This window comes from Colias croceus, chromosome 24 (genome assembly GCF_905220415.1).
Source record: "Colias croceus chromosome 24, ilColCroc2.1".
Classification (NCBI taxonomy): domain Eukaryota; kingdom Metazoa; phylum Arthropoda; class Insecta; order Lepidoptera; family Pieridae; genus Colias; species Colias croceus.
Window position 1 is genome coordinate 4,970,940 of NC_059560.1, and position 26,352 is coordinate 4,997,291.

Genomic DNA, 26,352 nt, shown 5'->3' on the forward strand with positions numbered 1-26,352 from the left:
CCGTAATGTATGGAAGAAAACACTTGTCGGAGTTTAGTACAGATATTGGAAACACGCCTTAAATCTTGACTGTTTACGTGAAGAGAACTTTTTAGTATTATTGAATGTATAGCAATATAAAATGCATACGATACTAATTTTAACTGTCTTAATGTAATTGAAGTAAGAATCACTTTATAATGCATTATTTAAGTCATTATCTGAATACGCAAATAGAATTTACTAAAGACCACAAACAGTGAATAGTACTGTAGGTACCTATATTGATAAATTAACTTCTAATAGGTATTCGATCCATAATAATATATTTTTTGTTCGCACGCCATCATTTGTAGGTATTTAAGTGTTTAGATTTTGGAATTTGGATAGAGGTAATCGTCCATACATACAATTTTCCCGCCATAACTTATATGTCAAATTGCACTTTGACAACTAAAAAAATTTAACATAATGCAAAACCTAGACGGTCATATTGCATGACATGCAAAATGTGCATGATGTGTCTACAATTATTAACGCTCTATAATTGTTTTACTGTCAAGTGTGATAAAATGAAAACCGTCGCATTGTTTTTAAAGATATGCGTTGTATTAAGCATGACTATCTTAGGTCAGTTTAAATCTCTTCCAAGTTGTCATTTATTTTGACAATTTTGATGAATGCGGTGGTCATGGGTTAAACGGTGTCCTGCCCGCTAAGCTAGGTGCTTTTGTAGATTTAAAGGTTTTGATGAGATCTAGAAAGTAATATTATTTTGAAATGCGTAGGTAATAATTATCTAATAATTATATGGAAGCTAGATTAAAGCGGTATGAATAGTAAGACTGTTGCTGAAAGCTTCATAGAAAGGCGATTTTAGGGAATCATGTCACGCACATGCATTTTTTTCTAAATTATTATTTATAATAAATTACTAGCGGTCCGCCCCGGCTTCGCCCGTGGTACATATTAACGTTTTCTCTACATAAGAACCATCCTCGTACTTCAAGGAATATAATAAAAAAAGAATTATCGAAATCGGTTCAGCCGTTCTCGAGTTATGGAATTACAACGAAAAGTGGCATTGATTTTTATATATTAGATTATATAAATGATTATGTAGTTATGAAGTTTTAAATTGTTTTGTTCAAGAGCTGTCGTGTGTTTGTCAAAAAAATCAGGCACATCAATGTTATTTGCCACTGTTGTGCATGTAGGAATTTGTATTTAATTTTCTCTCTCTAAAATAATTTGTGTTTAACACGTGATATTATAAATTATGTGATTTGAAAGTAAACAGTTACTTTGTGAATATAGATGATTGTAAATATATATTTCGATTGTATAGGATTCAGTTTTAAAGTAGAGTGTACGTTTAGCGCCTTACAAAGAAATCTGTAAACCAGTAAACTAACTAAAAAATACTTTAGATTAGCAGTACATAGAATGTACCTGACAACATTGATGCAAAGCTTTTTGGCGCTTAATCTAAAATGTATTTATTTAGAAACTGTGATAGTCTTGACTGTGAATTTTGAGGGGATTGAAATCGGTTCTTCACACCTCTTATAGGGCAAACTCAAAAAAGAGAGTTTTCCCTATAGTATACAATACAGTTTTGAAAATTTAAATGTGTATCATTAATTAATTTTATCGAATATCGGCTTAGATTTTAATAATTTTGCCTTTACTCGATTACTTGAATAAGCTCTATTGATTTGGTTGCTACTAATTATTGCTCCCAACTTTTTTTACTCATATATTTTGTTGCCATTTAAATATTTTAAGGTCTGTCTACAACAGTACACCATTTATTTTCTTTATGAAGCATTTAATGGTATTTAAAGTGTGAAGACCCGATATGTGAGATTATTTTATTTATTAAGTATATAAAATTATTTTTAGAATACTTCATCGCTTTTCCCGCTCCTTAGTCGTTATAAAATTATTTTTGCAATGTAAATAAGTAATGAAAGCTAAGAAAAGCGCTGTATGATATGATTTTTCGCACAATTGTAAAATTTCAAGAGCGCTCCAAATATTTGTGAGAGAAATATTATAGTATATTGTGTAGGTGGATTTTATTTGGATACGGTAGGGTTTCCATGTGTATCTAGATGACTCATTCCATACTCGATTAAAGCAGAGTAAAGGTATGTTTTTAATTTCTAATCTGAATATAATATGTATATTTTTTAATCAAGATATAAAAAAAAAAATTGGTGTGTTTTGAAATTCTAAGATGTAGAAGGTAATAATTACAAGTTTGCAGTTTTATCGTCAAACAAAAACGTACGAAAAAAAAAGGATAATCCTCTATGGTCTCCGTTTTTCGTTTTCGCGGTCTTTTTTAAAAAAGTATTTTTACTTTTTAGTGCATGTGGAAGAAAAAAAAGGAAAGTGTATTGTGTAGGTTCGGTTTTATTAGAATTTTTAAGATAGGATAAACACTTATAAAATTATAATTCGATTTTACATTTATTAACGCAGTAAGAATTTAAATCGTTATTATTATGAGATTAGAAGAGAATGTATTATTTTTGAAATCTGGCCGAGGTTTACATTATAGTATTGAATTTTATAATTGTAATAATTGTACCATAATGAATAATCGATTTCAAATAGAGTATGGTAGTAATAAGAATTTCTGCACTTTACTGGGTATTTTTTAACTTTATTATAGGTAGCCCATCGATAACGTGGTTGTGTGGTCGATGTAGCCATTGTATATTTATAACATTCTTAACATGATGAAAAGCTTCTCAATTAATAAACAAAATTTTTTATTAAAGTTGAAAAACATTTCCGCCATAATTTTCACGCTTACATATCAAAGTACTAAGCCATTCAAAGAATTTTATATAATACGAAATATTGTGTTTCGCCTGGCTCTGGTCTGAACATAACATTTTCCTAGTCTAATAATCCACCTTAAAATAATGCTAATTGCTAGGTCATAGAATCATAATAATTATAATACTATTTATTAGAATTTGCTTTGAATTGTATAATTTATGATAATCACAAAAAAGCAGATTTAGTACAAATGAATCAGAATTATTGCTATTAAAAATGTATTTTCGGATCACACTTTTTGGATAATCATAAGATAATGATCTCATTATCAGTGCACTCTGGAGCAGGGTTTAATTCGTAAATAATTGCTTCAATTATTAGTATTTAATTGATGATGAATGGGGGATAACTGACAACTCTAATGTACACAAAATAATTATTTCAGGAAACAGTTTCCAAGTTAAGGATATGCTGATAGAGAAATACCTATTCACAATAACATGACTATTTTTATGACATTATGAAAGTTTATTTATAAATTTATAATATTATGTACTCGAAATTTATCTTACTTACTGTATCAATTCATGTTACTTACAATATCTGTTTAATTCCTCATAAATAAATACATTATAAATCACCTTTATTAGCAGTTTTTAAAAAGCAGCAAAATTTTTTTCTATGTGCGCTTGATGCAATCAATTAGAAACTGTTTTCTGAAACCTTTGAATTTCTAGATTTACGTAGCTTAAGCGTTTTAGTATTCTAGTGCATAACAATGTCTGATGTATTTTGCCAATCTTCACTGTTGGTTAATAATGATCTGCCATTTTTTACCCATAGATTTTAATAAGTGTAATTAATAAATGTATGTGTAATTATGCTTGTTTCTTTTTACCATTATCCTCAAATTTAGAGCTCTAGGTTTTTTGAGAAATAACTTATACAATGATAAGATTATTATTTTTATAGCAATTTTGAACTTACTAGTATTTGAAATTACTGTGGTGTGTACTCAAAACACAAATATTAAATTAATATTGATCAAAAGATTCAGTAATTCTGCAAGAAAATGCATGATATTTAACTTCTAAGACAAAGAAAACTTTATAAAAAATAAAACAAACATGTTTCTTATTTATATTTATTCCTATTTAGAACATAAAATTACATTTACCTTACATAATTATAAGCTTATAATACTACTTATCCTATTTAATGCAGAACCTAGGTAATCATATTCAACTTTAAAAATAGATTCATCAAAGTTAAGTGCATGCTCTGAAATCAATTAAGTAAACTTGATCATCGGGGATCATTAAATGCCTTATAAAAAAAAAAATCCATAAGTATAACATGTTAAATGATGAAATTGCAGATTTTAATATCTTTTCCTTATAATTCCTTACTTTTGTATAATTTTAGACATCATCTCTATTGTTTCTAAAAAAGGTGACTTTTCAATTATGTTTAATATAAAACAACTGCAAAACATAATTCACAATACATTTTTTTTAATGTATTATTCCATATCACTATAGTAACAAAACTTCCCAAGTATAAAAACGGTCAAGAATATGTTATAGTATTTATCTAATAACTCTACCTATAATGGATGTCCTAACAATTTGATCTCGCTTTTAACTTCATCAAACAAATCTTTATATTCTTCATGCTCTTTAACGAGGACCATGATACAGCCTCTCATGGTTCCCATGGCTGCTCCTATGTCTTTTCGACTGGGCGTGTAGCAGTATGGAACATCTTTCTCTTCACAAACCGCAGGCAGGTGACACATGATTTCTATTGGTGAAATGTCCCCAGCGAAGACGACAATACTGAAATAAAAAGGTAATTATGAAATTGGTGCATGTAATGTGTACTGTAAATAACTTGTTTTCTTAATCCATACTAATATTATAATTGCGAAAGTAACTGTCTGTCTGTTATTCAATCACGCCTTAACTACTGAACCAATTTGCATGAAATTTGGTATAGAGATATTTTGATACCCGAGAAAGGTCATAGGATAGATTTTATCCCGGAAATCCCACGGGTACGGGAACTATGCGGGTTTTTCTTTGACTGCGGGGGCAAAGCCCCGGGTGGAAAGTTAGTATTGTATAAGTAGTGAAAATGTAAGACTTTATAATAAGTAAAAACCTTTTAACGTTAATGTAAAAGGTTTTTGTCTCAACTCAGATTAGATTCATGCATAATTATGTTCTTGTAAATATCATGCGTTGGAAAGGTTGAACATTTAAAATATGGATAAACATTATAAAAAAAACCTCATAACACCCAGTGATAGTCAACGTATTATATACAAGGTACCTATAATAAGATAGTAAGTTAGAATTTAAAATTGAGGAAATGATAAATGCGTACATACATAACCTCAAAATAAGCATATGAAACAAAAAGTAAACATACCCCTTTTCACCTAATCGGAGCTGCTTTTGCACGATTTTTAGTCCGTTTTTAATATAATTCTTGTGCCCTGAAGATTTCTTGATTAATTTGTATATCTTCTTGCTTAGTTTTTTTGAAGCCATCGGCTTTGCTATAATACTGCAGTGATCAATTTTATCGTCGTAACTTAATGACTCTGTTTTTATGCTTACATCTTTTACGTCTTCTTGGTCAACAGGTTCTTGCTTGATTTTACCCATTTTTAAGTAGAATTTGTAATATTTCTAAGCTAATAAAATTAAACACCACTAAAACACGTGTGTACTGTGTAGCTTAATTCACGCGTTGTTTGTTTGACTTTGACAATGACAAACGTAAATGTAATTTTTATTTGACGATGTCACACTGACATTGACGACTAGATAATGCAGATACAGATTAAAAACTAATTTACTCAATGGTAAAGTATAGTAAAACAACGTAAAGTTTTGTATTAGCGTTTTAATACCTAGTTTAGTTACCATCGCTGGAAGTCGAAAAGGTCGAAAGATAGGTTCAGCATTGTTGAACAATATTTATGTACTATGATTTTTTATTCAGTTCAGTGTTTTAATCGTTTTAATATTATAATGTGTAAATATGAAATAATACTAAGATGACGAGCATATTTTGTATGTACTAAGAAAAACTAAAGAAAATAAATCCTCAATACAAAATCATAATACAGAATGACATTCAAAAAATTAACAATAATATCGTTATAAATTTGTGCGGTTGCCGCCTACCGGTTACCATGGTAACGCTGTCGCATCAACAATGTTTACGCTTTTGCGTTTATTGAAAATGGCTATTTTACTGTTCTAAGACAAAAAGTATGGTAAGTGGATTATTTTTTTCATACTAGAATATAACTAAGTAAAGCAATGTATTGGAATAACCATTAATTTTACAATTCCAGGGTCTTTTAAGTATTTTAAAAAAGCTGCGATCGTCTACAGAAAGGGAACTGCGTTTATTATTATTAGGCTTGGATAATGCAGGTAAAACGACTATATTGAAGCAACTAGCCTCTGAAGATGTGACTCAAGTGACTCCAACTGCAGGATTTAATATAAAATCGGTTTTATCAAATGGATTCAAGTTAAATGTGTGGGATATTGGTGGTCAAAGGAAAATCAGACCCTACTGGAGGAATTATTTTGAAAATACGGATATTTTGGTGAGTAAAAATATTAAATATATCGGTATTAAGTAGTATTTCACACCTGCATTCCAATTGCACAATATTTTACATTTAGGTACTCATGTTCGATTTTCACCTTGAACTTCAAATAGAGCTTTATTCATAATTTTATTAATTTTATTATAATTTAATAACTAAAATATTTTACAAATTAATATACATCAGCTGTGATGAGCATGAACCTAAACACTTTTTAGATCAAGATTTTCGTTCTTCGCAAGGTTTGTATTAACTTAGACATTAAGTTAATTTAGAACTTATTTATTATTTTATTATAATAATATTAAATACTTATTTGTAAATTCTACCTTAGGGCAATTAAACTTTAACTAAAATATATACTTATAACAATGAAACCCGTTTCACGTTGTCACGGCATCACATGTGAACGGCTGAACTGATTTTGATAATTATTTTTTAAAATGTTTGTGGAAGTCCAAGGATGGTTCATATTATGTAGACAACGTAAATAAGCAGGTACCACGGACGAAGCCGGAGCGGACCGCTAGTACTGAACAAATCATCAAATATTAAGAAGTTTAATTTCACCCACATGATATTAATATTTTTTTATTATTGGTGATTTCTTGTGAACTATCATGTAATTATTATTTTCAGATATATGTAGTAGACTGTTCAGATCACCAAAGGTTACAGGAGACTAGTTATGAATTAGCGGAATTGTTGCAAGATGAGAAACTCAGGGGAGTTCCACTTTTGGTGTACGCTAATAAACAGGATTTGTCTACTGGTTTGTGTTTCTAAATTAAATTCATACCAATTGTATATTAACTAGTCAATTTTTTTTATTGTATTCAACTTCTAATTTATTAAGCTTTGGAATTTTTTAATTCAAATTATTATATTGTGTAAATAATAAATAATTTTAATTCAAATTATTCTTGTTTACATTTACAGTGAATTTCATATATATTTTCAAATTCCCAGTGATAATATATTTACGACTGTTTATTTTTGTTTCTTCTCAGTTTTAAAAATGATATATATAAATCATAATCTCTTAACAGCTCTGCCAGCTAGTGAAGTGGCGCAGCATCTCGGCCTGCACTTGATAAGAGATCGCACTTGGCAGATACAAGCGTGTGTTGCTACGGACGGGACAGGGGTTAAAGTATGAAAAAAAAAAATTAAAAATACTTATTTAAACAATATTTATTATGTATGTGCCGAGCACACGTGTCAGAAGTGAAACTTCTTTGGCAAGATTCAAAGATACCAAAATCGTCGCCTTACGCCATTACATGAAGGTACATATTGTCATGATGCGTAGGTACCTACTTGAAATTTTACACTCAACGCGCGTAAAGAAGTTTCACTTCAAAAATTTTTAAAAGATTTATGTTTTAAGAAAGGTTATTAAATATATGATTTCTCATTACATCCCTTTTCTATAGTGCGATATAATATGTAGGTATATTGTACTTATAGGTCTAACGATTTTTAATGATTGCCTATTTTAATCTGGATTTATTTTTTGCAGGAAGGCATGGAGTGGGTGTGTAAGAATATACCAGTCAAGAAATAAAGTGGAAAATTAAAGTTAAATCGTCACGTCATTATATTGTATTTAAATATTTAATTTAGATTTTAGATTTATAATAATATGGTACCAAGAGATTCCACTTTTTATGTCTAAGCAACTAATATAGATTCCTAATCATACTTTCTAATTTATACCCGTTCTGTATTTCAAATTTTTATTTTTTTTTGTTTGCCAACAAACAGGAAATAAGCAGAATTTAGGCGGCAAATTTGATATAACTAGTAATTTAAATTAAGAATTCCTGTAGCTGTATATTCTTTTTTTATTGATAAAAATTTTCGTCTAATACAAGAAAATATAAAAGATGAGTAGGTTTGCTATATTTTATTTGGCCGTTTATAAGCCGAATAAATAAGCTTCTTAAGATAATATAATATAAGAATATACAAAGCACAAATTATTAATACGCTTTTTCGTACAAAATAATATTATATTGTTTAGAAGTATATAATATGTTCAATTTCCTATGCCGTCCCTGAGTAGGTACTAAATTTCGTCTGCATTCTTTTTTATAGATTTTTTTGGATATATTTTGTATGAGCTGTTCATGATGTGTAATAAATATTATGACAAAATGTAAGCTATTTACATTAAACATTTTATGTTGTAATTTACAATAATTTTATACCGTTTGGTACATAATACAACTAAATTTTGTTAAAGGTTAATAAATATTGTGATTTTTGCACTTTATTAGGGTACTTAATATGTGTATTTATAACTAGTCATATTAATTTTAAAATAATGAGGTAATATAAATAATAAAAGAACATAATATTAATTTGAAAGTGTTTTATTTAAGTCATCTTTTTACAAATAAGTATTTACATCTACAGAAGTTAAGTACAATAAAAACATAAATTAAAGGTAAATGCAAATAAATGCAAGTTTTATACATTTTAGCACCAAATCCAGCCATTTTTTTCATTACAATTAGGTTTTAAAATAAAATCATATGAAAATAATATATATAAATCAAGTAAATTACTAATTTATTAAAATATCTAAACCTATTTACGAAGGCAGTATGGAAATAGCAAAACATTTATTTTTATTTTCGGTATCTTCCATCGCATCTTAATTATTATTGGATTAATTAAAATAATGAGCACAATTTGCCTACGTTTGAAAGTTAATTTATATTAAGATAATAAGGCTTAAAAAGTTTTCTGTACATTAAGTACGCGTATTATAGATATCTATGCATAATATTATAATTATATTCAATTAAGTCTACAAGTCTTAATAAGCCAAATATAATTAATAATTAGGAATCTCTTTACATTAAATCGAATCTTAATTAATCTCAGAAACTTAATACTTTTAATTAAATTATTATCTAAAATATTTTTATAATTCACTATGGTAAACTTCGGTAGTCACTTTCAGTTCATGTTCGTGGAATGCTGAGCAGTCAGCGGGGTATTTGGCCTGAAATAAAAAAAATAATAATGAAAATGTGGTAGGGATAGGTATATCAAATAAAATAAATAGGTAGTTACCTAACACATATTTTGTAAATTAAAAAATGTAATAGCGATTCAAAAGTTTGAGTAAATAAATGTTGAATAAATAAATGTTTGAGTTTGAGTTTGTACATCAAAATATATAAAATGCAAATAATCTTGAAGTGCAAAGTTTGCAATATATCTTAAGAAATAATTAAATATAATATCAACACAATTAATTTTGCACGCGTCGCGTCGTTCTATTAGTCGTTTCTGTATCAAAATGCGTCTAGTTTTAATAATTAATTGAATTTACTGAATTGGCTGCAACTTTTTAAGTAGGTAGGTACCTACCTAGTATTCACGAGAGAATCTACATTTACCTAACTAACTAGTTTTTGTGTATTAGAAAAATTTATTGCAAATTTAACAAAATAGGTTTTATTTTGTTTAGGTACCCGTAGACACAGATTATTTAACTTGCAAAAAAACTTGAATTTCCTACAATTGTCCACCCCAGGCGGAAAACTGCGAGCTTAGACAGAATTTACGAGCACAATTATACTCAAAGATCAAGCATGGCCAGAGTAGATTATTCTTAAGCCAAAATATCACTGCTTTAACCATTAAAGTTAATCCTAATGTACTATCATAAGGGTTAAGATACACATTAACTGCCGGAAGCGTTGGGTGTAAAGTTTTCATGATCACATTAGGATCTGATTACTGTGTTTGCTTCGAGTGGTTTTTGATGTAGGTTTATTAATGTCAATGCATTTTGTTAGTGATTAAATATGAGATCATTTTTGTGTCCAAAGACACAAAATTTTTAACACAAGTCTTAATATTTACTACCTATGTAATAAAATTTTACTCTTCTTTTATTTCATAGAGTATAGAAAATTAGCTATTTATAAACATAAATATTATTAATATCAGGTAGTTTTTTTTTATTTAGGTAAAGGAACGTCTTTTACTTGTAGGTACCTATTGAATAAATATGGTGGATGCTATTTCCTACTTTTTCCAACTTTACGAGAAAAACTTAAATTTCATTCTCCAAACAAAAGACCAAATTAGATAAAGTCCCTCCGAAATATAATTAACAACACAAAGGTAAATTACATTAGGCCCTTATCCCTAAAGAGAAAGGGTTCTCAAGGAAAATGGACAAACAAAACTGCTTAATTTAAAAGATAATCAGTGTCACGTGTAGCGTGAATCATGCTTATAACGACTTAATAATCTATACTTAATATTGTAAAGCTGCAGAGTTTGTTTGTTTGTTTGATCGCGCTAATCTCAGGAAATACTGATCCGATTTGAAAAATTCTTTCGGTGTTAGATAGCCCATTTATCGAGGAAGGCTATAGGCTATATATCATCATGATAAGACTTACAGGAGCATAGCAATGCGGCTAAAACCACAGGGTACAGCTAGTAATAATATTATAAAGCTGAAGAGTTTGTCTGTACGCGCTAATCTCAACTACTGGTCCGATTTGAAAAATTCTTTCGGTGTTACTTGTTAGATAGCCCATTTATCGAGGAAGGCTATGGTATATTATATCATCACACTAACACCAACAGGAGCGGAGCAATAAATAAACCGCGGATAAAACCGCGGGGCACAGCTAGTACTTATAATACGACTTACCTCACAATTAACATCGCTCTGTACTGCATTGTACAAGTCCCAGAAACCTTTCCCGTTTTGGAAGCTGAGAGCCGCTGACGCAACTAAGCTGCTAAGCTTTGTGAGACCGGCTTTGAATCCTGGCAGACCTTAAATGGAAATACATAATTACATATAGAGAATATAGTAATTATTGGTACTGATGAACTGAAATGATTTCAATGATAATATTGGCCTTCGTCTACATTAATAATAATTATTATAAAGAGGAAAACTTTGTTTGTTTGTTTGATTGTATTGAATAGGCTCATAAACACTGGACCGATTTTAAAAATTCTTTCACCATTCGAAAGCTACATTATCTACGAGTAATATAGGATAGGATTAATCCCGGAAATTCCACGGGAACGGGAACTATGCGAGTTTTTCTTTGAAACCACGGGCGGAGCCGCCGGCGGAAATAGTATTTAATACAATAGTCACCATTTACATAATATTACCATGATATTACTTTTACATTAATGGAAATAACCTGGCATTCGCATTATTCCAAAGCACGGTCTACATCAATAGAAAGGAAGGAAATTGAAAATAATATTATAAATATACGAATAGAAATCGTCATTAAAACTATTAACTGTTCAAACAACATTCATTAAAAGCGTTAGATTTTATTTATTGTTATTACGCAGTGGCCTGAATATTTGGCTGTGTTAATGTATTTCCCTGAATGCTGAAATAATGCTTTTGGTCCGGTCATTTTGATCATTTGGAAAGCTTTAGACGACTTTCCTTTTGAAATATACGAACATTATTGAAAGTATTATCAAAGTAAACATGAAATTACTTATATGTATATATTATATATATGGGTGATTATACAAAAATGGGGTAACTTTTAAGGATATTTTGTTTACTATATTTTTTATATCAGATTATTACAAATTAGGGTGTATGTGATAGCTAATCTAATGAATATATTGTTCCAAATCGGGCCAGCCACTTTTTTAAGTAGATTGTGAGATATTTTAAATTTTCTGGATTTGGCCTCCAGGGGACTGACAAGGCTAACATAGTACTGATAAAAAACACAATTTTGTAATATTCTTAAAGAAATTCAATTAAAATTACTACAAATCTCTCAGTTTTAGTAATGGCACATGTCTTTTAAGTATTAAAATAACTTAGTTACATTTAAAAATGATAATTGATAATATATTGTGATACTGGGAAAAAACAATGTCTCAATTTTCAAAACAGCCTTCTGACATTTAACGCAACGTGAATATTCTTACTCTCTTACTTAACTTACTACTTTGACTTAGTTTTACTTAATATTTCAAGTAATTCACAAACAATAGAAACAAAAAAACGGCCAAGTGCGAGTTGGACTCCTAACAAACCTATTTTTTATTATGTTTGTAACTTAAAATTTATACTTTTAGCAATTTTTCCTTTATCCGTGTTATAAGACGTTTCTTTTTACCATATTTTAAGACTGTATACACGGCAAGCATCCTGTGTATTTTTTTATTCCCTTGCGAATATTTAAATTTGCGGAAATTTGCAGTATTAACGGATGTAGGTATCTTTTAATTGCGTTGCGTTATAAGTTTAATTTTTTTACAGCCCCAAGGGTTCTTAATGTTGAGTATTCAATATAAATTTCAAATTGATACCTCCACGCGCTTTAAAAAAACGTCTTAACAGACAAACGGACAACAAAGTGATCCTATAAGGGTTCTGTTTTTTCCTTTTGAGGTTCGGAGCCCTAAAAATCTAACATTATTTATGTTAAAAGTAATAATTTTCATAAAATGGTTCATGGTTTTTAACCAAAGGCTTGAATGAAAGTCTCATCTGAGTTTTCATAAGAGCCTTTTGACATTTTTATAATGTTATTAAAATAATTAACTTTTATGTTATTTTGAGGTAATTTTACTTCACAATATTATACGTTTACGTATTTATCTAATAAATACATATAACAAGCTATGCCCTGAAAGCATCAAAATCAATAATTAAAATAAAATAAGATCTTTTAAATAAGATTATTAGTAGTTTGTTTCAATAGCTCTTTTCTTTGCTACTCTTTTTTAAATGTTTCTTCCCTAGTCAAATTCGGTTTCTTTTAGCGTGGCGCATGATGTTTTAAACTGAAATATCAAATAGAAATGCTTATACCAATAGCAATCAAGATAAAAGTTCTCAAAAACGATAGAATCATCAGTACTATGGGGTCGCGTCAGTCCACTGGCGCGATATCTGACATAGGACTGATGCCAGCGGATTGATAAAAAGGGACTTAATATGAGATTATAATCACAAATTATGTTTTTTTGCCTTATTTCTTATATCAACAAACTATATTTTTACAAATCATACTTAACCATGTATGAATGAAAATAAAAATCAGTTTAACAATAAAATAACGACTCACCATAGGACTGAAATGTTGACTGGCGCAGCACGAATTTAGAGGACAAACACAACCCTAGCGCTGGTACAGTTATGACGGCCATCAAAATATGGGATGCACAAGTAACTTCATTACCAACATTAATATTTAGACAGGGATTTGACCTCGACTTAGTGATATTTAGCGAGAATTTCAAATTTAAAAAACACACAACGGACTGACCAATAAAAACGATGACAAAGTTTATTTTTATTTTTTAAATAAAATGTTAAACATTTCGTTATGAAAGTTATACTATATAATACTATGTATATCAAAGATTGTCCTGAGTTAGTAAGTTTTCTCTAATCAATGATAATGTTTATAAAATAGTCACTTGATTGTTGGTTTTCGGAGTTGTGACATGCCAAAGTACTGATTATTTAAGTATTAATTTTGTTTTTTTATCAATTTGTATTTTAAATAAAGAAGTGAAAGTGAGTGACCAAATAAAGGACGCTTTATTGTTTTAAAATAGATTGTTATTTGATTAAAATATAATAAGACTTCGTATAAATTGGCTGGTGACATTGAGTTACCCCATTTTTGTATAATGACCCATATATATATATATATCTATATATAAAAAATTCTCATCGTACAATCGAAGTCATGTTAAATTTACCTATTTACTTACTCATTTTCGAAAAAATAAGAAAATAACAATCGAAATCGCTTCATCCAAAAGTTCCAAATTAACAAATATATAAAAATGCAGTTGAAATCAGAACCTTCACCTTTTTGAAGTATTAACTTACCCAATTTATCCTGATCATGGTGCCTATTCACAATACACATCAAATGTTCCTGGCAATGTGGAGCCGCTATAGCATGCTTATACGCTCTATACACGCGTAGTACAGGCTCTATCACTTCTAAGTTCAGTGTGTCTGTCATTCTGTCCGCTAGTTTGTGGTAGTCGGAACGGTTAGCGAGGTTTTGGGACTTGAATTGCGCCATTTTTAGCGTTTGCTGGAAGGGAAGATTTATTTAACACTATAATAAAGTTGTAAAAACAGGAAACCTTACAGAAAAAGATAGTTTTTAGTGCTTTTTGAAGTAAAACTTCTTTAGGCGCGTTGAGAGTAAACTTTCAAGGTGCGTCATTACAATACCGTCACGTCATACAGTGCCAACGATTTAGGTATCTTAGAATCTTGCCAAAGAAGTTTCACTTCTGACATGTGTGCTCGGCACACGCTCTTTGTTTATATGAAACTATTCCGACGAATTAAGAACATCATATCCATCAGTCGTACCCGAATTCGAAAAAGAAGGAGGTTTTCAATTCATTTTAATGACTAACGCAACATAGGTGTTGTTTCATGATAGTTTTGAAGCACAGTTTAGCCTAGTTATGCTAACGTAGCAGAAAACCACATCATTTTATTATTGTTTTTTTCGAGTTGGCAATTTAATAAGTGTAGAGCTTTTAGAAATATCAAGAGGCAGGACTCTGAACAACTTGATGAAAGAGAGAAATGCAATGAGATGTATATACTTAATTATTATGTGTTTAAATATAAAAGCTGTTTGATACTTTGTGTCCATAATTTTATCCCAATTGAGCATAAGAAATAAAACTACCCAATTAAATTCCTAATCCTGTAGATATAAGAAATAAGCTTTTTTATACATTCTTAAATCCGTCTTAATTTTATTTTTATCCCTATTCAATATTGTTACATAAATGTTTCTTTTATAATAGGAAATACTCGTTCCTTTTACTTAGATAACGAAAAATTCGTAGGCGATTCCAACAACCTACTTAGTGAAGTATTGGCAGAAAAATAATTTTGAATATCTTTAGAACTACAGAATATATACAGTTTTTTTTAAAAACTTGTTTGTTGGTAATATAAAAATAGCATAATAGGATTTGAGATTATTTGCTTATTTTATCTTCACAAACTTTCACGTTTATGTTTTAAGATATTAGTTGGAAAGATAAGACACTCATGAAAGGAATAAAAAGTATCCCTAATCTGAATTCTGGAACTAAGTGATCTCACCACAAATTTTCAGCCAAATCGATTCAGCTATTTTTGAGTGATAAATAGTGTAACTGACAGGACTTTATTTTATTTATATCATTGATTTATTATTACAAAATACTCACCTTAATGTATTCAATAGCTGGTTTCACATATCCTGAAACGTCCGTATCCATATCTAAATATTTATTAAGAACATAGTTTATTAGTACTGTGATCGAATCTTCTGGACGGTTAGGGTTCAAATGAACGCTTTTTGGCACTCCTTGAGAGTCTAAGAAACTGTTGACGATGAATTGTCCTGAGATTAAGTACCTGAAAATGTGTATTTATTATTGAAGTTATTCGTTTGGATTTAGAAAAATAAAATAATGTATTGAAAGTGTATCTACATTCAAAACAGTAAGAATAACATAGTTAAAGGCACCGCAAATAAAAAGTTAATCAAAAGAAGCGGGTCATCACATTTTCCAACTACATATTTAGGTATAGTTATTAGCCTTACTTTTGGCTTTTACTCGAATATTTATTTAATTCTTATAAAATCAAATACGAACAAAATTGGTTTAGTTTCAAACGTCTTTATTGTAAAGGTAAAGGAAAAACTAAAAAGAATAACTCAATTATTATCTAATGGAAGTTCTACAAATCTACAAATTAGAACTTTAGAATTCGTGTTTTCAAAATATTAACCAATAAATTATTAAAAATGGTGTGATATGAATATTAAACTTATATACTATTTTAAACGCGTAAATCAGGTTAATATTCGCAGAGCAGGATTAGCTGGAAAACCAATATAATTAGTATGCGAAGTTCGTTCGAGTGGGATTGTCGGACTAAATCCAGCACCTACTTCCTTCCTGCAATTTATTTAGAGCTCTATTTGAAGTAATTGTGTGCTATTTTAAGGGGACTTGGCTTTGTTTAAACTGTTTTTTATTACATTGCGAATTAGATAAAATGTGCTTCAGATTGTAAAAAGTAAGGCTAATAAATGGTTTTTGTTTTTTTGTCTTGCAGATTTTTACACGTAAATATGATAATAATAAAGATTTTTACGTGTAAAATTAATCTACTTAACACAGTGAAGAAAGTGATGATTAATTTAGAAAATATTCGAAAATACTGGAAAATTACCAATAAAATATTAATAAATAATTACGGTACCTACTTAATGAAGAAGGCTCTACAATTTCAGATTTTGAAATATTATGCAGGTATATATATGCATAATGCATATTATGTATAATATGAAAATAATTGTGCTAACCTTTGATAAACTTCTGGTTTAGCGACATGCACTACCATATCCGTTAAATACTTTGCTACAGCCTTAATCCAGTGCCTCCTAAACGAATGGTTTTCAAAATTCTTAAACATCAATTCAAAGCTAATATTTCCATCTGGGCCTACAAACGATTTCATTGCCCTTTTGAAACCAGATTTTTCCCAAATAGTCTTCCCAAGTTCTGAATTAATGAATATATCCCAATATAAATGAGCCTTTTCCAAAAATGGAGGTAGGAAAGACGCGTGGTCCTTGTGACCGTCAGCTCGTTTCTGAGCTTCGTCATCGGAAAGTGAACTTAATGTGTTCATGATTAGAGGTAAGAATCCTCCAGCATTCTTGTTTCCGAGGAATCCAGAAGCCAGGCTCATAAGGCCTTCCATATTGAAATCGTTTTCTTGGGCTTGGCGTTTTTGGCGCTTTGGCTCGTTGGGCGCCATCTGTTGGGCGAACATGGAAACCATGGATCCTACGATGGAGGGATCTATTTTACCATCTTGACCGCCGAGTAAGCTGCCGAGTCCTGTAAAATACATTTATAATTATAGGTTGTACAAGTAAAATCTATACTAATATTATAAAGAGGAAAGGTTTGTATGTATGTAATTATGTATGTATGTATGGTTTTCACGCATAAACTACTGGACCGATTTTGATGAAATTTGGCACAGACAATCTTTAGACCCTGAGAAAGTACATAGGATGCCTTTTATTGCCAAATATGTACCACCGGACCATACCATACCGGGGCGGACCGCTAGTATTTAATATTTTCATGCATATTAAGAAATAGAGTAATTTACCTGATAATACATCGCCGGCATTTCCACCATCCTGTCCAAACATGGCTCCAATGTTCTTAGCATTGTCACCTTGCATTAACGTTCCCATGATATTGCCTATAGCCGCCAGACCCTCCAAGTTATTGCCGCCTCCATTCCCCATATTCTGTAGGAAGGAAGATGCCATATCCAGTAATGGGTTGTCATCTTCTGAACGGCTACCCAAAATTGGAATTGTAGCTAATTGGCATATTACTATGAGGAGTGTGCTTATTCTTGCCATTTTGGTAGCTGGAACAAAAGAAACGACCTGATGTTATGTTTGCACAGTAGGAACTAGGGACGAGGGTTGATTTACTTCGTCCAAACGAATATGGGATTAAGGATAGAAATGCAGGCTTAACTAGGCGAAACAAACTTTCAATATTTTTGAGGGCTAATTTTCAAGCGTTAGAAAATAAAATTATTGTCTGATTTCACTTCTATTATTTTTAAATTCATCGTAAGAATTGGATTGGTTAACAATCTGAATAGCATTTGAAACTTTTATATTGAATACTGATGATCATAATATGTATAAGTACAATAATAATAACGGTTAAATTAAATACGAATTGTTACACGTAACTCGTATACACAAAAGTTTGACTACAATGTAGAGCTGAATATTCTAATGTAATTATTTTGTGAAGTTTTCAATGAAAATAATAATTACGAGGTAACGTCTGTTATTATATTATGTTATATACTCTACAGTCTACTTTATAAAGCAAGCATTAGTATATATTAGAAGTAGGATGAAATACTTGCGAACTAAATTCACATCTAATATAAAATTCCCTCATAAATACGAATAAATATACACCTTAACACACTGAAAATAGCTTCAAAGTTGTTACGAAATAGTTACTACACATTTCAAAAGCAAATTATATTTTTATGGTACGGAAAGCTATAAAGAATATGAAGTCACAATTTCATTTTGTACAGATTTCCTTCGTATAAAAATTTTGCGCGAATCATTTTGAAAGAAAAATAATGATTTATATCAAGCTTTGAAACACTTTCCTTTACAAAATATGAAAGTACCCACTTATAGGATACTTTTGCATAAGGATATTTAAGTAGAAGGATTTCTGAACGTTATCTATAAATTATAATGGAGTTATATTGAGACTATATTGTATCTACCATATTATGAAGAAATATTTATTAATACATATTATTAAACAAAGTCGCTTTCTCTGTCCCTATGTCCGTATTTCCCTTTGTATGCTTAAATCTTTAAAACTACGCAACGGAATTTGATAAGGTTTTTTTAATAGATAGAGTGATTCAAGAGGAAGGTTTTAGTAGATAATTTATTAGGTTTTAAACAAAGCGGGCGAAGCCGCGGGCGGTAAGCTAGTTTCTTAATAAGTAATGAATTTTTTTATAAAAAATTATGTAACTAACGCAAAATATATCACAGTTAGCACATAAAATAGCCTTTATTCTTGCTCTACATTTCTGAGAATTATTTCAGAATATACTCAAACACATAGATAATTACTATTAATTGCTATGACCTACATAACTATACACAATGTAGGCTATGTTTTTATGATTTCATTATAATTGAGTAGGTACTAAATCTCATTTCGCATAATCGGCAAAAATAACCTGATTGCAGCACATATCGTGACAAGGTGGAATTCACTTGATCACATATTATGAATAAAAGATATGAAAGTACATTAACGGTTGATAGCTCACAGTATTCGTTAAAAGCGAAATCTATCAGCTTGAGATTGTTCTGGAAGCTTTGGAAATAAACAGTTGGTTGTTTCAATAATGTTTGAGTTAGATTGGAATTTAAACATAGATATAGATTGATTCGGAGTATAAATTCAAAGTTTTAGTAATTATATGCATTGGAGATTGGTTCTTATAAGGTGGTAAATGTTAAAAAGTTTAAAATATGTAATGACGATTCAACAGTGCTTCTAGAAGAAGTCTAATTGAATAAATAAACGTTGGCACCCGCGTGGCTCCGCTCCTGTTGGTCTTAGCGTGATGATAGCTCTTAGCGTGATTAGCCTTCCTCGATGAATGGGCTATCTAACACCGAAATAATTTTTCAAATCGGACCAGTAGTTCCTGAGATTAGCGCGTTCAAACAAACAAACAAACTCTTCAGCTTTATAATATTAGTGTAGATTAGTAGGTAGTTAATATTTTATTTGTGTTGAGCGTTCGGCACTCTACGTGACTCTACCATGATTTTGTTTTAATATTTTATAGCAATAATAGTTATCAACGTCCATTTTTTTCACTTGTAAAATAAGAATGAGAGTAAACGCAGTGTAAGTACGGAGAAAAATATTTTTATGTAGTTGAACACGATAATAGGAGAAATTTAATTGAGTGCGTTCAAGGCTATGGAAATAGTTCTATTGTTAGAATTTAGAATCTACATTGACCATATTTTACCCAAAGATGTTTATAAATTTCACATTAGGATATAGAATAGAAGATTAGGAGTTAGAATAATATTGCTTCTATTCTAGGCCTTCAGCAAAAGTTTTAAAATAACGTATAAATATTATTTCAAGAATATTTTCCATTTGTACCAGGGTACTTAGGTACTTTATAAAAACTTTTATCGTCTACGAATTGCAAAGAAGTATGACGTAATACATATGAAATGATTTTAATTTCTTCGTGATCGTTCTAGGCATAGCTAGCGGTCCCAGTGACGTCACACGGTCGTTGACCCCACCTGTCCGCTATAGCCTCCAGTTGTTTTTTTTTATGTTTTTAATGGTTTTAAAATCACGTGCTATTTTTTACATTTACGCAGTTTAAATTACTAATAACGGTTCGCGATATAGAACTAAATGAAAACGTTATAAGATATAGGTACTAGGTAGGTTAGCTGTATGTTGATTCATTAGTAAGAGCTAGATAATATTTAAATTATATACCTAGGTAGGTAATATGGTAGTATGGTTTCAGAAGAACGTATTCAATTCAGTAGTGTATAAACATTTTAAGATTGGCAAAGGCTTCGAAATATTAGAATTTCCAGATACCGATTATTTAATGAATCACAATAATGACGAATACGATAAATTTTAACACATAAATACAAAGGAAGCACAAACTAAAGGTATTCAAAGTTAAACTATAAAATAGTTTTGCGAAATAACATTATAATTCATAATATTATGTTCAGGGAAAGTTCACACAATGCTATCTAGTCCAAACACTAATTAAGAAAGGATTATCAGACAAAACTAAAGTTCCCATGTTATGAATCAACTTTTAAATTTAAATAGCTGTACACGGTACACCCCGGCTTTGCCTGTCCAATTTTCTTATTTATTTAAGTACTAAATAACAAGGTTGATCGTACCAACCTAGAAAGCTTCGTTCGCTCATGTACAACACTGCTGAAAATCATATACCTAACTCAGGCCCCGGAATCACAGACACAATAGAAAATCTATTGTGTCGTGGACCGATCGGGCCGCTGGGGGCTCAATGGGTTAAATGGACAAACAATTTTATACCGACAACAGACAAGTATTAATTTTTCCAATTTTGATATAAGTATATAGGTAATTAGTTTTCTTTCACAATTAATAGATTAGTAATAGTTTTTATACATAATCTTTACCAATTAACTTTTGTTTTGTGTTTAAATTTAAATAATGAATTGCCGTTATATTTGTTTTGTTAGGTATGGCTTATTTCTCACGTTTCAGTTTGACATGAATTTTTAAAATTATTCTTTCTAGACTTTTTCTACGTATTCTATATAAAATCCATAATACAATAACAGTTCTTAGTATTTGGTAAATACTAAATAGTCCTCTTTGTGTTTAAACGATATTTCAAATAAATAATTTATTTTATAATTATTAATATTTTATTCCTTTTCTATTCATATTTCCAAGTAATTATTTTTGTTTTTGGGCAGTGTGTTTTCGACATTTATTTTATAAAAGTAAAATTTTATCGTCCGTCAGTAAAAAAATACCTTATTGGTAGGTAGGTCATTAATGAGTATTATGGTTTAAAACCTCTTTAGTCGGTTATAAAGCGCAAAGCTCCAGGATATGATATAAAATCTTTTAAATTATGAAGCTTTTAAAGGAATATTAATATTGCACATTTGCATTTATGGGATTTCTTTATGACGTCATTTTATGTTTATTTCTGAGAATTATGTGTAAGTGCTTTATGTCATTAAAATATATGAGAATGTTGTGTTATCGACGTTTACCTATTATCAAAACTTTCATTAACACGTTCACTGCGGCACAGAAATATCTGTACTTTCCATTACTGCGTTACGGGACGTTTTAAACCTTGTCCTATACCAGAGATTGTGGCGGCACGAGGCATATTAAACCCCACCGCCCGTAGGAGACCAAAATCGTTTTTTTGGCGCCAAATAAGACAAAGTGTGCGGCTTTTGTCGTGATTATTATTAACAATGAGTTCATTAACCTAAATCTACCGTCGCCCGTGGTTAGATTAGTTAGTTTAGATTCTAGGGGTAAAATAAAATGTGGGGTCTGATGTACCCCATACCGCACTGAACAATAGCAGTTTTTCATATAATTTAGTGATGGGAAAAGAAATATCGATTTTATTTAATTGTATTTATTTATCAAACTTATGGATGTTTTTCATTAAAACAGGCCAAACAACAATATTGTTTGCAACCAGTGCATTCTGTGAGAATTTTCTTTACCTTTTTCGGCCTCACGACTTGTTAAGAAGGTGCGGAGTTTTTCGTAACATCCTACACATCTACTCTTCTTTGATCCCTTTAAGAGATGATGTGCCTTGTTTGTTGGCTTGTTGACTTGGGCAAGAGTTAAATTTTGATGAGCCATACACCGATTGCCGGGTGTTTTGGATTTGCCGCTAGTTGATTCAATGAACAAACACACTAATAGTAATCATGATTATCAACCTATTTGAAGAAAGTTACTCAACATGTCACATTCACGTTTCTATTTACGATATTTATTATAACGAGTAGTTAGGATGTTTGAAAATTACCTGTATCCACATTCAAGTCCTTCTTTGTAAAAGCTTCAATAAGTTGTTCCACAAATAGTCTCGAATGCGTTGCACAACACTAACCGCGTGAAGCTAGCTTAGGGTGCGGTACGAGGTGCGTGGTGGTACGAGGTGTTCGCAACCTCGTTCCGCACTGTGTTAGAATTTTTATTTGTTCAGTGCGGCACGAGGTCTAAGAAACCCGGTATTAAGGTCGGTATACCATTGAACTAGGAATCAATAGCACATCTCAGATATATAGATATCACTTTCCTACACTGAACCAGATGGAAGTTATGCCTCCCGCACGACAGAGAAGTTTAAGTTTTTTCCTACCGCTATAACGACGAGACACGGACAGGGTGTTTCAAGCCCTGTTTCGCAGCTAACGTGTTAATTGAATAGAATTAGAACAGAGTCCATTCAGTCTAAAGCACATCTAAAGTCTAAATGCACTTTACGATTGTTTTTAGTCTGTAAATATTTTTCTTACGAAATTAAAAGCTCCTTTTAGTTGGAAGTAGATACATCATTACATAGAGTTCTGGTATTATGTTTCATGATGTATTTTCTTTACGGATAAGTAGTTAGTCCTATACTGATTACTGCTATACCTACTGAGATATGTTTTAGCTATACTAAATCCTGAACCTTGTGTAATACCCAAACTTTAACCACTCAGAGCTAAGCAGATCAAAGTCATACATAGGTATCTCATTATACAGCTGATCCTAACACAATTAAAAATAAATAAATGCCTGCTTTTTCTCGTTAAATAAATATACGTAATTACATTTTCTCCATTTATCAGTTATCTTCAATAAAAATAAAAATGCCACACAATTCAACAAAATGCAAAACATATACTAAGCACGTTAGTACATTTCCGTTTCCTATGGGAAGCGAATCCGGTACCTTTCGCTAATATTCTTTATGACTAAACCATACTATTGAGAGTACAACAATTGCAATAATTATACAGCATTGTACCCAAACAAGCAATGCAAACGAACTATTGATAAAGTGACCGGCTCAGAACGGGATATTATGAAATCTAAATCTATGTTGTGGCCATATCGTAAGTTTGTTCATTTCGTGTAATGTTCGGAAATTTCATTTTTTATTAGTTACATTATCATGTGCCTTGACCAAGCCCAAATCTATCCTAATATTATCAGTGGGGGCAATAAAATAATTATAAGACAATGTAATCAAAAGCTGCAGCTGTTCACGGTTTATGCTGAAAATTTCGACATTCACAAACCTACAGGGTAGGTATTTATGAATGGTATAGTTAGGGTATTTATAAATTTACAGTTAATATACAGTTATAATAGGTATGTACCTATTATAAAAGAAACAGGTTAATATGGAACCCTCGGTGCTCTAGTCCGACTCGCTCTTGGCCGGTTTTTTTATAAAAAAAATTGTAAGAATTGAAAAAATATTCGTTTTGAAAGCAGGCAAAGTCGCGTGGATCAGCTAGCCAATGAAAAAAACATGTGTTAGTAAGTACTATGTTCCACAAAATTTTGACTGATTATTATTAGTTAAGTACCTAAAAGGTTAGAATGTGAAAAATGTTTACTTATTATTTGGTAGAGGTGTATGTAGAGTAAAATGAAGAGAAAAAATAAATGGGGTAGTCAAGGTAATTACTTAAAGTTTAATTATTGTATAGTAACATATTGGAGAAAGAAAATCTGTTCTTCTTAAAAATAAATATATGTAAGTAAATGTGTGCGTCATCAAAATCAAGTAATTTTAAATTAATTTGAAACCTTTATGGACGCAAAGAACGAAGAAAATATTGTTTAAACTTCGAAAGCTCATGTTTTCTTCCAAACTTGGAAAAGTTCAGTTTCGTTATTACTGAGGTAGGTCACTAATTAGCTCTACATACATAATTCATAAGTATACTCAAGTAGGACAAAAACAATAACATTATTTAATATAAATAAATAATTAACTTACCGTTACTAAAAGTATTTCATCCAGATATAAATAAATTACGGTAACTAACGTCTATTTTCACTATGAAATTTCTATTGCACTTAAATTACGGTAACATTATTTTATCTCCAACACAATGCTGAACTGCGTGCCAAAAAACAAATGACACAAATATTAGAAATGCACTCGTCAAAATGTATTAATATTTGTAAAACCAGCAATATTTAAAAATCGAGCGCACTCGCGGCGTATAGGCAACGTCGGCACGCGATGACAATTTTTTTATATCTAAACTCATTTCATATAGTCATCTCTTTCTCCGCCATAGAACTGTCTCCTTCGCTCGAGTAAGAAAATCAGAGTGCATTTGTCCTTGACTCTGAACTCCGCTATTTGAAAAGTACCGTTCCGCGTTCCATCTCTTTCTATCATAGCGGTAATGTGTCCATTCTTTGCGGGGGAAAGAGAAAGGTATGTAATTATATGGAAGGTGTTAAATCCAACTGTCAATGACCGAACGCGGGAAGGACCAAAATAAAAGAAAACTTGGTGTACTGTTATGTAGGTCCTTTGACCTCGATTTGTTTTTTTGGGGAATTTCTGTTGTTGGTTTTATGTTTGCAACCACGAGGTGGTCAAGTTACATCGCCCTATTTTTTTCAATATATTATGCAATATCTTAATCCGCTCTACATGATTTTCTTAGTTAAATTATTTATTTCTCAAAATTAAAACTCCGATTGCCTACCAGATTTTAATATAATAATTCGATACTATTAAAACAGTTTTTGTATGCATTTGTAAATTTTCAGTAGCTAGATCGTGCAGTAAAGGAATCGTATAACGAATATTACCTATAGGTACTTAATCAATAGCTTTTACAAAAAGCTGATTTGTTTTCTGTTTTAAAAGTAAAGAATATCCTGGAAGGATATTCTTTACTTTTACTTACTAATTTGATAAAGAATGTTTTGCACACAAAACAATCAATTCTTAGAAGTAATTCCAATTCCACTTTCTAGGACAAATAAGCGTGTGACTCACAAGATAAACATTTCATACCAAATATTACAAAGGACATCTTTGTTTTACAAAATATATCTGGAGGGCTTACAGCCTTTTATCTAAGAGATTACAAGTAACAATAAGTGAGCATATTTATTTGAATTCGTTCACAACGGTAACATCAATTATTAAGTGATTTGGTGTGAGTCAATTTTGCCGGTCTTTGACTTGTTTTCTTTTTAAATAGAAACGACATGGAAATATTGTGTTAATTGGTACACTTTTACAACGTGATTTAGTAAGCGGAACTAGACGATTTAAATATAATATGTACCTTTTCTGAGAATATCATGTTATCTTCTTAGTGTTAGATACTTTTTATTATCTTAAAAGTAACGTTAGCTTACTCTTAAGTATTTTATGCCAAAAGCATAAAGATCCCTTTAATATCGCATTGCTTCTATTGTTTCATACATTGTTATTGATTGCTCTATCTTAAACAATTTCACATAACTTTATAGGGCAAAAAAAATAAATAAAACGAAAAAATCTTATCTCGCAACATAAACTAGGTAAAGTACAATAATAACTAAATTACATGGAATTCGTTGTCAAGCTTTTTGTTTCATCCAAAAACCTAAAAAACAGGACATTAATCACAAACTTGAAACATTAAACGCTATCATTGTACAAATAAAAATTCGAACAAATTTCCTAAGACATTTTAAGTAAA

General features: G+C 30.5%; 3 protein-coding genes across 3 annotated transcripts; 1 reads left to right on the forward strand and 2 right to left on the reverse strand.

Moving 5' to 3' along the window:
* Positions 1 to 3,965: 3,965 nt before the first annotated feature.
* Positions 3,966 to 5,526, reverse strand: LOC123702719 (H/ACA ribonucleoprotein complex subunit 2-like protein). The gene is made up of 2 exons (XM_045650504.1): positions 5,209 to 5,526; positions 3,966 to 4,613 (listed from the first exon to the last, which is right to left on the reverse strand). Exons 1-2 carry the CDS (start codon positions 5,445 to 5,447, stop codon positions 4,382 to 4,384), a joined length of 471 nt encoding a protein of 156 aa, XP_045506460.1. The 5' UTR covers positions 5,448 to 5,526; the 3' UTR covers positions 3,966 to 4,381.
* A 396-nt stretch (positions 5,527 to 5,922) lies between these two features.
* On the forward strand, positions 5,923 to 7,979 carry LOC123702790 (ADP-ribosylation factor-like protein 3). Its single transcript, XM_045650590.1, has 5 exons — positions 5,923 to 6,064; positions 6,146 to 6,406; positions 7,049 to 7,181; positions 7,459 to 7,562; positions 7,932 to 7,979. The coding sequence occupies exons 1-5, from the start codon at positions 6,062 to 6,064 to the stop codon at positions 7,974 to 7,976; spliced, it is 546 nt and encodes a 181-aa protein (XP_045506546.1). The 5' UTR covers positions 5,923 to 6,061; the 3' UTR covers positions 7,977 to 7,979.
* A 1,078-nt stretch (positions 7,980 to 9,057) lies between these two features.
* Positions 9,058 to 24,881, reverse strand: LOC123702785. Its single transcript, XM_045650583.1, has 7 exons — positions 24,636 to 24,881; positions 17,625 to 17,894; positions 16,804 to 17,344; positions 15,656 to 15,845; positions 14,295 to 14,508; positions 11,100 to 11,227; positions 9,058 to 9,425 (listed from the first exon to the last, which is right to left on the reverse strand). Exons 2-7 carry the CDS (start codon positions 17,884 to 17,886, stop codon positions 9,345 to 9,347), a joined length of 1,416 nt encoding a protein of 471 aa, XP_045506539.1. The 5' UTR covers positions 17,887 to 17,894; positions 24,636 to 24,881; the 3' UTR covers positions 9,058 to 9,344.
* Between the last annotated feature and the right edge of the window lie 1,471 nt (positions 24,882 to 26,352).

What these genes read in the sequence shown, in the direction of transcription:
- LOC123702719 (XM_045650504.1), bottom strand. Translation starts at nt 5,447, where the DNA reads ATGGGTAAAATCAAGCAAGAACCTGTTGACCAAGAAGACGTAAAAGAT. An exon ending in CTCCGATTAGGTGAAAAGGG is followed by an intron (nt 4,614 to 5,208) that starts GTATGTTTACTT and finishes TTTTTATTTCAG; the next exon opens with TATTGTCGTCTTCGCTGGGG.
- LOC123702790 (XM_045650590.1), top strand. An exon ending in TAAACAGGATTTGTCTACTG is followed by an intron (nt 7,182 to 7,458) that starts GTTTGTGTTTCT and finishes ATCTCTTAACAG; the next exon opens with CTCTGCCAGCTAGTGAAGTG. An exon ending in CGGACGGGACAGGGGTTAAA is followed by an intron (nt 7,563 to 7,931) that starts GTATGAAAAAAA and finishes TATTTTTTGCAG; the next exon opens with GAAGGCATGGAGTGGGTGTG.
- LOC123702785 (XM_045650583.1), bottom strand. Translation starts at nt 17,886, where the DNA reads ATGGCAAGAATAAGCACACTCCTCATAGTAATATGCCAATTAGCTACA. An exon ending in CAGCTATTGAATACATTAAG is followed by an intron (nt 14,509 to 15,655) that starts GTGAGTATTTTG and finishes CTTCCCTTCCAG; the next exon opens with CAAACGCTAAAAATGGCGCA. An exon ending in CCATGATCAGGATAAATTGG is followed by an intron (nt 11,228 to 14,294) that starts GTAAGTTAATAC and finishes TTTCCATTTAAG; the next exon opens with GTCTGCCAGGATTCAAAGCC.